The sequence below is a fragment of the Neofelis nebulosa genome, chromosome 6 (assembly GCF_028018385.1).
Source record: "Neofelis nebulosa isolate mNeoNeb1 chromosome 6, mNeoNeb1.pri, whole genome shotgun sequence".
Lineage (NCBI taxonomy): Eukaryota > Metazoa > Chordata > Mammalia > Carnivora > Felidae > Neofelis > Neofelis nebulosa.
The window spans coordinates 114,349,103-114,362,466 of record NC_080787.1 but is presented as its reverse complement, the minus strand read 5'-3'; the positions used below and the strand labels follow the sequence as shown (position 1 = coordinate 114,362,466).

Below are 13,364 nucleotides of genomic sequence, written 5' to 3'. Positions count from 1 at the left end.
CAGCAGAAAGAAAAGCAAAAAAAAAAAAAAGGCAAATTTGAGAAGTATTTTAGAGATGAACTTGTTAAAATTTGATACTTGATTAGATGCTGAGACTAAGATTAAAGGAAGAGTAAAAGATGACACACACAAAGATTTTCTAGCCTCAGAGCCTGAGTAAATGGTAAAATCTTTAATCAAAATCAATAATGCAAGAAGAGGATACCTTTGGGGATAGTTGGAAATGTAGAGTTTAGAATAAAACCCATTGTATGAGAAATATGCGGTACACTCAGAAAGATATATCAAGTAAATATCTGAAAAAGTAGATCCTAAACTCAGGAGAAAGCTCAAGGGTGCAAATTCCAGAGTCAAAAACATACAGATCTTAAGTTCAAGTAAGTGAAAGGGTAATGTAATCAGAGCTGAGAAGAAAATGAGATAATTATTCAAGAAGGAAATCCCAGCATTTCAAGAGGAATCACTGAATTTATGAAAATGTTAACAATTTCAATTTTTGAGCAGCCTGCATTTTAAGTTTTCTCCCCTCATATATTCAGGTGGACATGTCTAGGAAAAGCTAGAGAAATAAATCTTGACCTCAGGAGACAAGTGAGATGAAGAGGATTGCTGGATTAGGTGAGTGGAAGTAATGGGCTCACCAGGAAGACAGTATGAGACAGTGAGTACATATGAGGGAGTGGTTCTAGTTTTACTTCTAAAAACATTTGGAGGCAAATGGAGAAAGCATAGTAATTCAGAAGGAACTTCAGGTGATTTTTCACTTGCTTTGGGTATCATTTCCTCATCTGTAAAATCAGTAGTTTGGAATAGAATCCCTTTGGGATCCCAACATTAATCAAGCATGGTGTCAGAAGACTTCAGGATGGAATTCCTTCCCTGTCCCTCATTAGCTGTGTGGTCCAGGACATGTCATTGATCTGTAATTCTGAGCCTCAGTTCCCTAATATGAAAAATGGAAGTACCTATTATTATCTTACTATATCTCACTGGCAATGGTGGGGTGGGGGGTGGGGGGAGGAGAGGAAAGTCAAAGACATGATGCAGGTGAAAGCACTTCCATAGCGCTAGGTGTACAGAAAGTGCTCAGTAAATGTTGGTTGGAATACATACAGAGCATGCTTTTTATTGTAATGGTAACCATAGACATAGTGTACTAGGCAGGATATAATCAGAACTGAAGGCTGTTTATACTTAAAAATTATTGATGATCTTTAGATAACTTATTCTTATAAAAGGCGAGGATCAGAAAATTATTTTTAAATCTTTGGAAAGTATACAGGCTTTTTATAGGCCTAAGGATATAACATCTCAAAATACTTCCTGAATACATAAGACAATAAAACTTTGTGTAGAGCTCTGTTACCTATTTGTCTTTAAATCTATGAAATATGTATGGCTGAATACCTTTATTTGTCACGCCATGGCTGGCCTATCTCCTTTATAAATATAATAGCCTAACTTAGTGTTATGACAAAAAGTCTATAGACCTACACAGACTGGAAAGATGAAGGAAAAAGGTTATATTTCTGGTTTAGGCTTAGAGCCCCATTTAAAATATATGTTCATTTTAATTCCTGAAATTCATCATAATATCATGCTAAAGTATTTTTAATTAGAAAAGCCCAATTTAGAATCTATCTCCGTTATGATCATCCTTATGTTACCTATAGAAATACCAAATAGCATTAATACCAAAATAGCATTAAGTAACACTTGAATCTGAAATCAGCTTTGGAAGGATGATGTATTATTTGCAGTGAGAATAAACCATAGCACCAGTGAAGGCAGAATTCAAGAGGCATTTTGTTTCAAATAACACACTTTGAGTATGGTTTTCCAAAACTGAGGCCAAGTCAAGAGAAAAATTTACACATATATTGTTATTCCAAAGGAAATAAAACAAGGCAAATCCTATTATCAGCAATGAAGAAAAGCATGTTTGCAAAGTTTTCAAGAGTAAATTTCATCAAGTTTTTAAATTTAATATCTTGCTTCAAAAAGAGAATCAAATGATCTTTATCTAAATCATTATATGTCTAAATCAAAGAAAAGAAACATTAAAACATCTTAGCTAACTGTATTCAAAGGGCAGGTCAAAACCACTCTTGACACGCCAGTCCTCTGTTGTCAAACATGTCACATTACTACCATTAACAGCTCAGCAGGCTATTCATAAGCAGAATCTTATTACATGAGATCTTGCCAAAGTCTGTAAAATATCTTCCAAAGAAATGAGGGATTTTATATCTTCAGGAATCCTACCTTCATCCTTCTCTTTGAAATTATGTTTAGCTGTTGTACTCTACAAATCTGAGGTCACTGCAATAAATATGTTCATGTGTGAGGTTTACATCCCAACAACAGGAGCTCCACCATTTTTCTTCTTCCCTCGTATGTTGGAAGAAAGCCATAAATAACAAACTAGCACATTAATGCAGCTCTTGACTCTGGACTGTGCTTTCCAAAACAGCATTAAGTAAATCCTGAATCTGAAATCAACTTGGAGAGGATGATGCATAGCATGTAGTAAGAAGAAATAACACCAAGAAAGGGATTTTACAACTGGGACACCAAGCTATACAGACCATGGCTCTTGAAAGACAGCAGAGCTGCTATAATATGTAAAAACTGTATGGAGAAGACTGACACCTATATCTCCTATTTACTACCTGTACAATCAAGACCAAGGAAGCGTGTTCTCCTGCCTCAGACCACGCAAGGATTTGGGGGGCTGACTGGCCTGTGCTCTCCTGGGGCATCCTCTACAACTTACAATCGGTGCAAAGAGCAAACTAAATCACAAACAAGTCATTACCTTCCTACTTCCCAATCTTTTCTTCCAGCCTGACAAGGAAAAACTGGCATCTTGGCATCACACTGAACAGCACAACAGCAAGCAATTTCCCCTTGTCACTAAATCAATCAGCCATTATTAAATTCTTCATTAAGGCTGCCCCTCCCCTCAGTTTTCATTAAGCCATGTTTCTAATGTCTGAAGCACTTCCTATTAGAAAGGTGCTAAGGGGAAAGACAAAGGCGAAGAATTGCCTGTATTAATGCCTCAGGGTATCATCAGTACTAAAGTTGATGAACCTATCTAGGTGTTTTATATTACTCAGTGGCAATAATAACACCTCTATCTGTGTAATCATTTAAGAGTTCCAAGGCGATTTCAAATGCATTATCTTAATCTCAAAACAAGCCCAGAGTCTCTGTGCTGGCTTTGTTCCTATTATTTTGGAGATGAGGACACAGGGTCTCAGGGAATTTGAACAGTTTGCCCACAATCACCATGGGAGTAAAGCAGGGAGCCTAGATGAGAAGCCGGGTCCTTCTGAATCCTCGGTTCTCTCCACACCCCATGGTGCCTCGTACCTAGAACGCAGTCTAATGAATAGCTGATCTGCTTTTTCAGGTCTCGGCAGTATGTATGTCAGAAGACAGATCAAGAAGTCAATACCAACGTGGCACCATGCCAGGTTCCAGGGCATGTTCCAACCTGGCCCCAGCAGCAGGCTTTGGTGAAGGAAAGGCAAGAAGACATTCATAAGAGTCTGAATAGAAAAAGGAGAAGTCTACAAACCCTAGAGAAAATATGAACTCTGAAATATTCATCTGTCTGGCTTGTGTCACTGAGTGCAGAAGACTAGCTGTCTGAGCCTTGCTTTAGTTTTACTGCTGTGGGAGTGTAGGTGAGTGAGAACAAGTGAATCACTGAAAATGAAACATCTACAGGAATAATGTCTTTCTTTGGGGGAAAAAAGTTTTAAAAAATGTGCACCTACTGCCACCAAAATAAAATAAAGTAAAACAAAACAAAATAGAATTGTAATGGAAAAAATGCAAATGTCAGAAAGGCAACTCTTCAGGGTAGAATACTCTAAGCAAATGTCTGCTAAGTCTTTGTCTTCAGAAGATTTATTCTAGCAATTTAACTTTCTCATTGTCTATTCTGACGTTCAATCAAGATTTTGTAAATGACAGATGGAATTTTTCCGCTAGGTTTATGTTTGTCCTTAGACTTACGTTGATAGCTGTCTACACACACAAAAAAAGTTTGACCAATTCACCTACTAGTTGTATGATCATGGGTGAAATATTTCACCGCCCAGTGCCTCAGTTTCCTAATCTGCAAAATGTGGATGTTAATAACACTGGCCTTGTAGGATTGTGATAAAGATTTACTACATTAATGTTTGCAAAGGACTTAGAAGAGTGCCTGGCACATCACACATGCTATAAAAGTGTTTTAAATCAATGAATAAATAAATTAATTAATTAAAGCATTAAAATGAGACAATAAAAGGTTGAATTCAGTTAACAGAGAAGGCGATGTTCTCTCGGCACAACACTGTGTAGTCCACAGCTGCCCCTTTGCCCTGAACTTCGAGCGCAGGCAAATGGTACTCTCATTAAGCACTTACAATCTTTCTAGTAGTTATTTAATGTTTCATGTTTTTTCCTCCCAGAGGTCATATATCTCTTGACGGTACAAAGAATATGTCATATGTCTTTATTTGCCCTGTCACCTACTAAATTTCTTTTATATAACAAATGCTCAACTCAGGTGTATTTCAGCATTTATTTATTTATTTATTTATTTAAAATATTTATTTTAGAGAGAGAGGGAGAGGCAGAGCATGAGCAAGGGAGTGGCAGAGAGAGAGGGCGACAGGGGATCTAAATCTTGACACAGGGCTCAAACTCACCAACAGTGAGATCAGGACCTGAGTCAAAGTCAGACGCTCAACCACCTGAGGCACTTTTTGTTTTTAATGATTTGAATGGAGTACTGTTTGTTCAGTTATTTGATGTTATAAGGACCTGACGTACAGGGACATCCTTTCCCTCATGTCAGTAGTACTGTTTATTATGTTAGTAAAATATATGTACTTGCCCTCAGTCATGTAAAAGAGCTCAACCTTTCTAAGAATGGAAGAAATGTATTCATTGACTAAGGATAACAGTAATTTACTAACTATTGGCTTATGTTTTAAAATATCTTTAAACATTTCTTTAGAGGTATCCTGTCAGTGCAGTGTAGTAAACCTCAAATCCTTTGCTTCTCTTCAACTTTGTTTAAAGTTGTATATCTAAAATATGAAAATAGCCCAGTTCAAGTCAGACCCAATCAACATCCTACTTTAAGGTTGGCACTCTTGGTCTTTGCTGTTATTTCAAGATTATTTCACTAATTACTGTATAATTGCCCCAGTTTCTAGAGACCGTCCTATTTTTTTCCAGAGATTCGTTCCAATATTCCACTAACATTTCGCAGGACAATTTTTTTTCTTTCCCATTTTCCATGGTATGAACCAAGGGCATAGTCTGGAATAAGATGCAGTTTCCAGAATCTTTGCTAAAAGAGCCTCCTTATAAGGAAGCAATACAGAGAGGTTCTGCTGGAACAGAAGTGCCATGGAATCCACACATGCTTTTCCAGTTTTGACTGAATCTCAAAACCCACCCATAACATAGCACAATGATGTCTCCAGGGTTTGAAAGGTAAGGATTCCTGACCTTGACACGATATATAACACCGTAAAACAAAACGTTGAAACATAAATAAATATAAACTTTAATAAACTGAGTCTTCAAAAATCAGGCCTCAAGATGAAGCCTATTTTCTTTTGTTTGTTTTTTTTGTTTTGTTTTCAAGATCACTGAGTGTGAGTGTTTCTCCCTAATTATCTAGTTAATTGTGCTTGACTGTTCCTAGCAATTTTTACTTCATTTTGTTTTATTTCATAGCACACTTCCAGAGAAGAATAAAACTTCATGGTGGGATTAAAACAAATCTGTATAATCTATGTCTATCTTAAAATTTTAATCTATTATCAACTTAACCGTCTTTCAGTTTGGAGACTGACCACATTATTTTAATAAATGTGAGCAGAATCATAATTCAATCTGAACTTGCAAACATTATCATTGTCTTTTTTGTGAAAAAGCCACACAATAGGAACAAACAAACTACAATCATATGTTTTTTAGGCAAATTCCAGGATAAGTTAGAGAATCATAGCATGATGTTTGACCTGCTAGTCTTCTATCCCTTCCAGAGCTTCAATACTGTAAGTGATAATCAATGTTTATCATGACAAGCCAAACATAATGCAAGACGGTCAGTGCTTCTGAATTGCCACTATATTAGGAGTCGTTTATTTTAGCTGTATGTAATTGTTTTCTAAAGGTTATTAACCAGCTTCCAGATAAATGCTTGTTTGCTGTACAAAAGTGTAGAGGACTACCCTGAATTCTAATGAGGTAAAATGCTACTTGCATGCTGACAGCCTACGGGCCAACTATCAGAATGGGTGTCATCAGGACGTTTCAGGTGACATAATTTCCTCACGAGTGTTTGCAAGAACTACGGTCCAGTGAATTTCAACTTCTCAGATACCTGCTCTCATGCTCTAGGGTCTAAACTGTGATCTACTTTCATTCCAAACGTCCTTTTCTTAAAGTAGTATGATCCCTTCTAGCTTCAGTGTTACATTATCCTCACGTTCTGTTGTTGCAATCAAATGGACAGTTTGAAGGTATCTGTAGAGTCCTAATCAGGGCACTATCATCCAGGAAAGAAATACAGCACATGATATGTGGAAGATTATTGCATCCTAGTGATGTGGTGTAACGATTCAATTGTTTGTAATTTTGTGGAATTTACTTTTGTTTTCAGAAATTATGTTAGACAAACTGAAAGAAATGATATGAAATTGTATGAATCTTTACCAAGGTAGAGCCTACTCAATAAATGGAATAAGTAATCTGAGCCTGTTCTATCCTTTTGAGAAAAACCACAAATCACATTGAAAGTCATTTTGACATTTCAGTATTTTAATTATTTTTTAGATATATTAGAATGTGATAATGCTGTGAATATTATTATTTTACCTTGGTCTTCCTGAAGATTCCATGTCTCTTATAAAAGCTTTGGAAATGGTCCAATTCTTTGCAATAACCTGAAACTGACCTGCACTACATTGCAGTGGAAAGAGCCACTATTTTATTTATAGTCACCAGCTCACACACATTTACTTTTGCTAGTCTCCCGAGGAGCACAGAAAACTGTCCTACAAATTTAACATAGGAGAAAGTATATGTAAGATAACTTCCTACTTAGAATTCTTTCTTTTTAATGCGTAACTCACTTCAACTCAATATAGATTTGCATTAACTCTAGGTCACATGCTATTGTAAATATAATAACATAAGACTTCATCTTTTTTGTTATACAGATCAGTTATTTCAGAGATCTTTACAAATTTTTTCAAAATTCATTAAAAAAAAAATCTTGCTTTTTCCCTTGGGAGGTTGGAAATAACCTTATTTCCAAATAAAGGATACACTTTCTTCTACCTCGTTTCTGGAATTTCCCTGTGTAATCTTGGACATTCCCACCTATTGTTTCTTTAAAACAATGCTATTTTATTTTCTTTAAAACAATGCTACTTTTCAAAAAAGTTGTTGAAAGCCAGGCAATTCGCTGAACAACACAAGGAAGGTGGTCCAAATCATGATCGGATGTGCAGTCTTCTCAAGAGACCCAGGTTGTTTGGTCTGGAAGGATGAGAGCAGGATCTGACTCCCAGAACAGGGAAGGCATGGGAATGAAGAGAATTTGGCAGGTAGCATGTTCACCTAACAGAACAGCAGTAAGGTAAACATCAAGGGAAGGTGACACAGACTTCTGTAGAAGTCGAGTCAGTTAAAAATTGAGGCTGTGCAGTGTGGGAAGGAAAAGGATTCAGACCAAAGGTAGGAGAAGGGCTGGTGAGACCCTGATACTGCCAGAAAGGTATTGCCAGAAACTGTCCTGCAGGCTCCAGGGCAGTTCTTAGACACATATCTCAATGATAAAAGTTTACAGAGAATGTTAAGACGATAGAACTGATGATCCACTAGTCCTTGTTATTGGATACATGTAGATCTGAGATAGGGGGCAGGTAGGAAGAAGGAGGGAATGATTTTTTTAAGAATATAGGAGGAATTTTAGACAAGCTCAAAATAACTTGTGTACCTTCTGTTCTTGACATTCTATAACTTCTTGATTATACCTGTTTATTTCCAACCATAGAAACAGAATTTACAAATTTTAGCCTAAGGATCCTGATAGAGTATTTTTATAAGAAATAGCTTCTCATTTTTAATTTCACACATATGAGATTTTAATGTTTAAATTATAAAAATAATTTTATATACCAATTAATAAATCATCACCCATTATGGATTTCCAAGGAGATAGATTCTGATTAGTAGTAACCTATCCTTTCTATGAAAGAATGAGATAGAGAACTAAAACATATTCTTTAAATCTGGAATATTAACTTCCCATATAGAGGAGAACTCTTTCATCTTAATTAGATTTATGTCAGTGTGAATATTAGTTCACTTATAAAGATAAGTGAATAAAGGTCTGATGTATATGCAAGTTTCACTGAATGCAATCTGCCTCTCTAATATCTTTAACAGAGAGATTTTGAGATATATTTAAATATAAAATTTCCTCAGCTCCCATTTTACTGTAGCTCACAATAAACAAAATGCCACTCTGATATATGGATTAGGTTCTTTCTTGAAGAAATTTTTCAATTTTGATATACACAATAATTGATTTGCATAACCCTACAATGTCCATCTCAGACGGGAAACAAAAATTTCTTAAAGATAAATTGTGGCCAAATAGTGGCTTTTCTTGGTCCTTTAAACTTTGCCACCTCATAAAAAGTAGAGTGAGATCTTTATAAATAACCAAAATAAGAAACAGAACTCTATTCCCCCTCAATAGCTAACTCTAAGTTTCTTAGCTTTATGATTCTTCAGGTAGTAATTTGTCTTTATATTTATCTAAAAGAAATCAGAGTAGTTCTCAACTTAGAATTACAGGGAATAGGTGACTATATAAAGAGTAAAAAAAAAAAAAAAAAACCTGTTAGGGGCATCTGGGTGGTTCAGTTGGTTAAGCGTGGCTCACTCAGTTAAGCATCTGACTTGGCCCCAGGTCATGATCTCATGATTTGTGAGTTTGAGCTCTGTATCTGGCTCTCTGCTGTCAGCACAGAGCCCACTTTGGATCCTCTGTCTCCCTCTCTCTCTGCCTCTCCCCTGCTCTTTCTCTCTCTCTCTCTCTCTCTCTCTCTCTCTCAAAAATAAATAGAAATATTTTTTAAAAACTTAAAAAAAGTAAAACCCTGTTTAAAATATTAGCTCACATTCTAAGGTTTCAATAATCCAAGAAGCCTATCTAGAAAGCTGCAAGATCAATAAACTTTCTCAGTAACTGTAAAAGTCTTTTACAATTGTTCCTGAGATGTTTTCAACTAACCAGATGCATCAAAAGTCACCATTCACAGAACTAAAAATACACCAATGTTATAACAACCAGCTTCTTATGATTCATAGTTCTGCTAACATTTTTAAGTCCCATGAAATATATTTAGCTTTGAACTTAATTGAAACTACCTTACACAAGAGTCTTTCATAATTTTTTATATCTTTCAGTCTGAGAAAATAATTTTGACTGAGCAAGTGGAAGAGTCCCTCTCTGCATCTTGCTATTATAATGTAGATGAAATAAAAATATTATTTCCCCTCCGTTAAAAAGCAATAGAGCTCAAAAGTCTACCAACTGACATATCTGAACATTTTCCACTCCCTTACAAAAGATGAGAAATCACATCAGACAGGAAACACATTCTTTAGATTAGTGGCAGGTGTAGAACACACACACCAGTCAGCCTTTATTTTCAGTGTCAGCAGGCATGCTCAGCGAGAGGCCACAACTCTTCCTTTTCATTGAAGTGACACACATCGTATTATTCCTTCATCTACACATCACCAAGCAGAAAAGTTCCCAAGCCACAAAACTACTTGATCTTGCTTGAACACCACGCTATTCTTTAAAAATAAAACTTCAGTGCTAAGAAGAGGGATGATGGTGATGGTGATGGTGATGAGGAGGATGATGGTGATGGTGATGACAGTGATGATGATGATGAATTTAGTTTAAGAATTTCTTTAGGAACAAGGAGGAAAAGTGGTCTCCACTCTCAGACTCATTTTTCCATAGAACAGTAAACTTATTCAAGAGGTGAAAAATATAGCAGCTGTATTTAGAAGGCGAATGATTCAGATTGCAGCACAATAACACAGTTCTGGAAAACACTGAAAGCTGCAGTAGAAACTAGGTGCTCACGAAGCAAGAGTTTCAAAGGTAAAAAGAAAAGCCTTTCTTCCACTGCCCAGGATGGCCCCCAAAACCTCATTTTGTAGTTTCAGTTTCTTTTCCCCTCCCCATGAGCCAAATAAACAAAAACACCAAGGCTGTAAAACTATGACATGACTCAGGGTAAAATCCGGAAAATGGGGGAGTAAAAGAATCCCTAGTACAAGTTTGAATTTAGGATTTACCTGCTCTGATCCCAGTTGGCTGCAAAAAGGACTAGAATCTTCCTGCCATAGTGGTCCAGATTGGCCAGGCCCCCAGGGAAGCCATCTTTCAGTGCCTGCTTGATTCCAGGGTCAGTGGCCTTGAAGCTTTTGAACATGTCCAGGTTCTGCTGCCGGTACTCAAAGTACTGGGCCAGAAGGCGGAAAGCTTCAAAGTGATGAAACTTCCTGGCCCGCAAGAAGCGTAAGATGAAGGCATCATCTGTGCGCAGAAAGCCAATGTCCGGCCTGGTGATGACCATATCCCTCACCTCCTGGATGTCCTGGTGCAATGTGTCTGGGTTCTCGTTCAGCTCCAGGCGAGCTTTCTCCAGGGTCTCAGGAGAGAGACCAGCTTGTAAATGAGTCATCGTCCCGCTTGTTCCTGAACCTTCCCTTCCTCCTGCTGACTGTCCCACAACAGACCTGGCCCTTGCCACCACCACACTCTGGCCTCCAGACCTCCCTGCTGCCTGCTTCCTCTTCTGTACAGGAAATTGTTTGTCTTGGCGTCCAGACCAGTACCCTGTTGCTCCTGCCTCTCGGCAGCTCTTTTGTGGGAGTATGAACTTCTTTTCCCACCGCCTAAAAACAACACCTCACTTTGGTTCCCTCTTCCCTTTCCTTTAAGGAGCTGTGGACCTCTGGCGGGCCCAACACTCCTTGTCCTTCCTCAACCCTAACAAAACACCCCTAAGCCCACCCAGCACGGTTGGCAGTGATCTTGATGCTGTCCTCTTCTCTTCCAAGATGCAACAAAAACAACCCCCACGCACATGTCAGCCCCAGCTCTGTGATGCTTCTGCGGTCCCTACTGAAGGATACGCCTGCCAGGGATAACGATGGGAATTCTGATTAATAATAAGGTGGCTCTTCAGCGCTGAGCTCCAGGGCGGGGAGAGAGCGTCTTTGCCAGAAAGAAAAAGAGAGAAGGGGGGGGGGGGGGAGGAAATTATTTTTCCTTATGCTTATTTAAAGATGTTATTCTTAAAAGGCATTTGTGGGATTTTGTTTAAAATGATTATGATCCAATTAGGCGGAGACTCTGCAGATAGCGCACCTTCCCTCCTCCCTTCCTAGATACACCGTGATCTCAGAAGGCACCAGAAGGGTTTCGGTGGCGTTGGCACCAGCGTGGGCTACCCACCCCCCAGCCCCACCCGCAACTTCTGCCTTCCTCTAACCCTTTATTTCGACGGAATTATCCCGGGGGTGGAAGGGGGAGGTGGAGGGAGGAGGGGGATCTTTCCCAGAACACACATTTCAAATGCGAGGTTGGGGGCGGGGGACGGGGGGAGAGAAGGCAGAGAAGAGGAGTGGAGGATAAAATTAAAATGTCTCTACCTTTTCTACAAAACCCCAAAGCAAGAGAGAAGAGCGGCGGGCTCCTACCAGCAAACCCGGAGGCGGGGACGCTAAGCAATGCGGCACTCCCTGGCATCCATCAGCCCCGGCTTCGGCGGCGGCGGCGGCGGCGACAGCAGCATCAACTCCTCTCCGCGGGATGGAGCGAGCAGCGAAGAGGGGCGGCAGCTGGGACCCGGGCCGGAGACGCACTGGGGAGCAGCCGCGACCACATCGTCAGCCAGCAGCCCGCTGCCTCTCCCAGCGGGAGGGTGGGGGTGCGGAGCTAGGGCCACCGGCGTCCCAGGTCCTCGCCCGGCCCGGCCATTCGCGTCCCTGGGAGAGGAGAACGGAGGGAGCGGGGTTCGAACGCCTGGATGGACAAGGCCACGCCGGCTGCCGCCGCCTTTGTGCGCCGGAGACGCGGGGCGGTGGGCGCGGCGGGGCGGCAGCTGCGGGGCGCGGGCCTCTCCACGGGGGCCCCGGGCGGTGGGAGTCAAGCGCGCCCCTCCGGGCTCTTGCTGCCGCTGCTGCTGCTGCTGCTGCGGCCCCGGCTGCCGCTGCTAAAAGAGGACTCGGCTCAGCCCAACTCCTCTCTAATTATCCCAGCACAGATCTGGCTGCGACGTAAGCGCTCACTCAGCTCGCGCACGCACCCAGCTCCTCTCACCCTGACTCCGCTGGGGAGGACTGCGATTTCCGCCGCATGCAAATATCCTGAGCCCCAAGTTTAGCCTTCCCCTTGTCCCCACTCCTCGGCAGGCTACTCGAGCGGGCATCACCTGCCAGGCGGGCCATCGACGCCTCGCGGCCTCCCCACGCCCCTCTCTCACCCTTTGTGTGCAAGACCCCGGAGCGGCCGGCGAGTAGCTGTTGTAGATGGCAATGCACACGAACACACATTTTCTAAGTCCCTTAGGAGATCATTTCGACGTGGGAAGTACACAGAAATATTTTGTACTTTTTGCATTTGTTGTTGACAGATACGTTTAATTTAGAAAAGGAGACCAGAGTGGTCCCAAAGCTTTGTGTTGATTATTACACCTCTGGAGGAACTTACATGAATAGTATTTCAAAGATGAATTCTGGCTGCTGACTTACTATTGAACAGAATGGAAATGAGCACCGGGGCAAAAAACAAAAACAGTCCCAGCGGAAGGAAAAATAGACACTTCTCATCTCGTAATAAAGCATGTATTTCTGGAGACACATGCAATCATTCTCTTTAGTGTTACACACCTGTATACTGGAATTATCATTAAATGAACAGTCTTTCAGCCTCAGATGACTGTCTAAGGGTGTGAGGAAAAGGATTGTTTCTCTTTTCAAAGCACAGCATGTTTTACTGCGCATGTCCCTAAGAGCAACTTTTGGCTTACAAACTAGAATAGGGTCCTAAATTCAAGTCAACTCAATGCAACAATTATTTCCTGAGCTCCACTGTGTGGGACGTTCTTGTAGATTCTATGGATTGGCGGTCTTGAAGACAAGTAAACATTGTCATCCTTGATGACTATTAGAACCCTCAGATTACAGGCACACACTTCTTATTGTTCTTTAGCAATGATGTTCACCAAAAGAAAAAG

The 13,364-nt window shown here is 40.2% G+C and overlaps 1 protein-coding gene across 1 annotated transcript in view; it reads right to left on the bottom strand.

The window, feature by feature from the left end:
- Positions 1–11,889, bottom strand: part of CLVS2 (clavesin 2) — a 73,754-nt gene extending 61,865 nt beyond the window's left edge. Inside the window, exons 1-2 of the mRNA XM_058735135.1 lie at positions 11,779–11,889; positions 10,417–11,341 (exon numbers count right to left, since the gene is read on the bottom strand). Coding sequence (XP_058591118.1) covers positions 10,417–10,805 — 389 coding nt within the window. The 5' untranslated portion in view covers positions 10,806–11,341; positions 11,779–11,889. The remainder of the gene's footprint in view (positions 1–10,416; positions 11,342–11,778) is intronic.
- Positions 11,890–13,364: the final 1,475 nt, after the last annotated feature.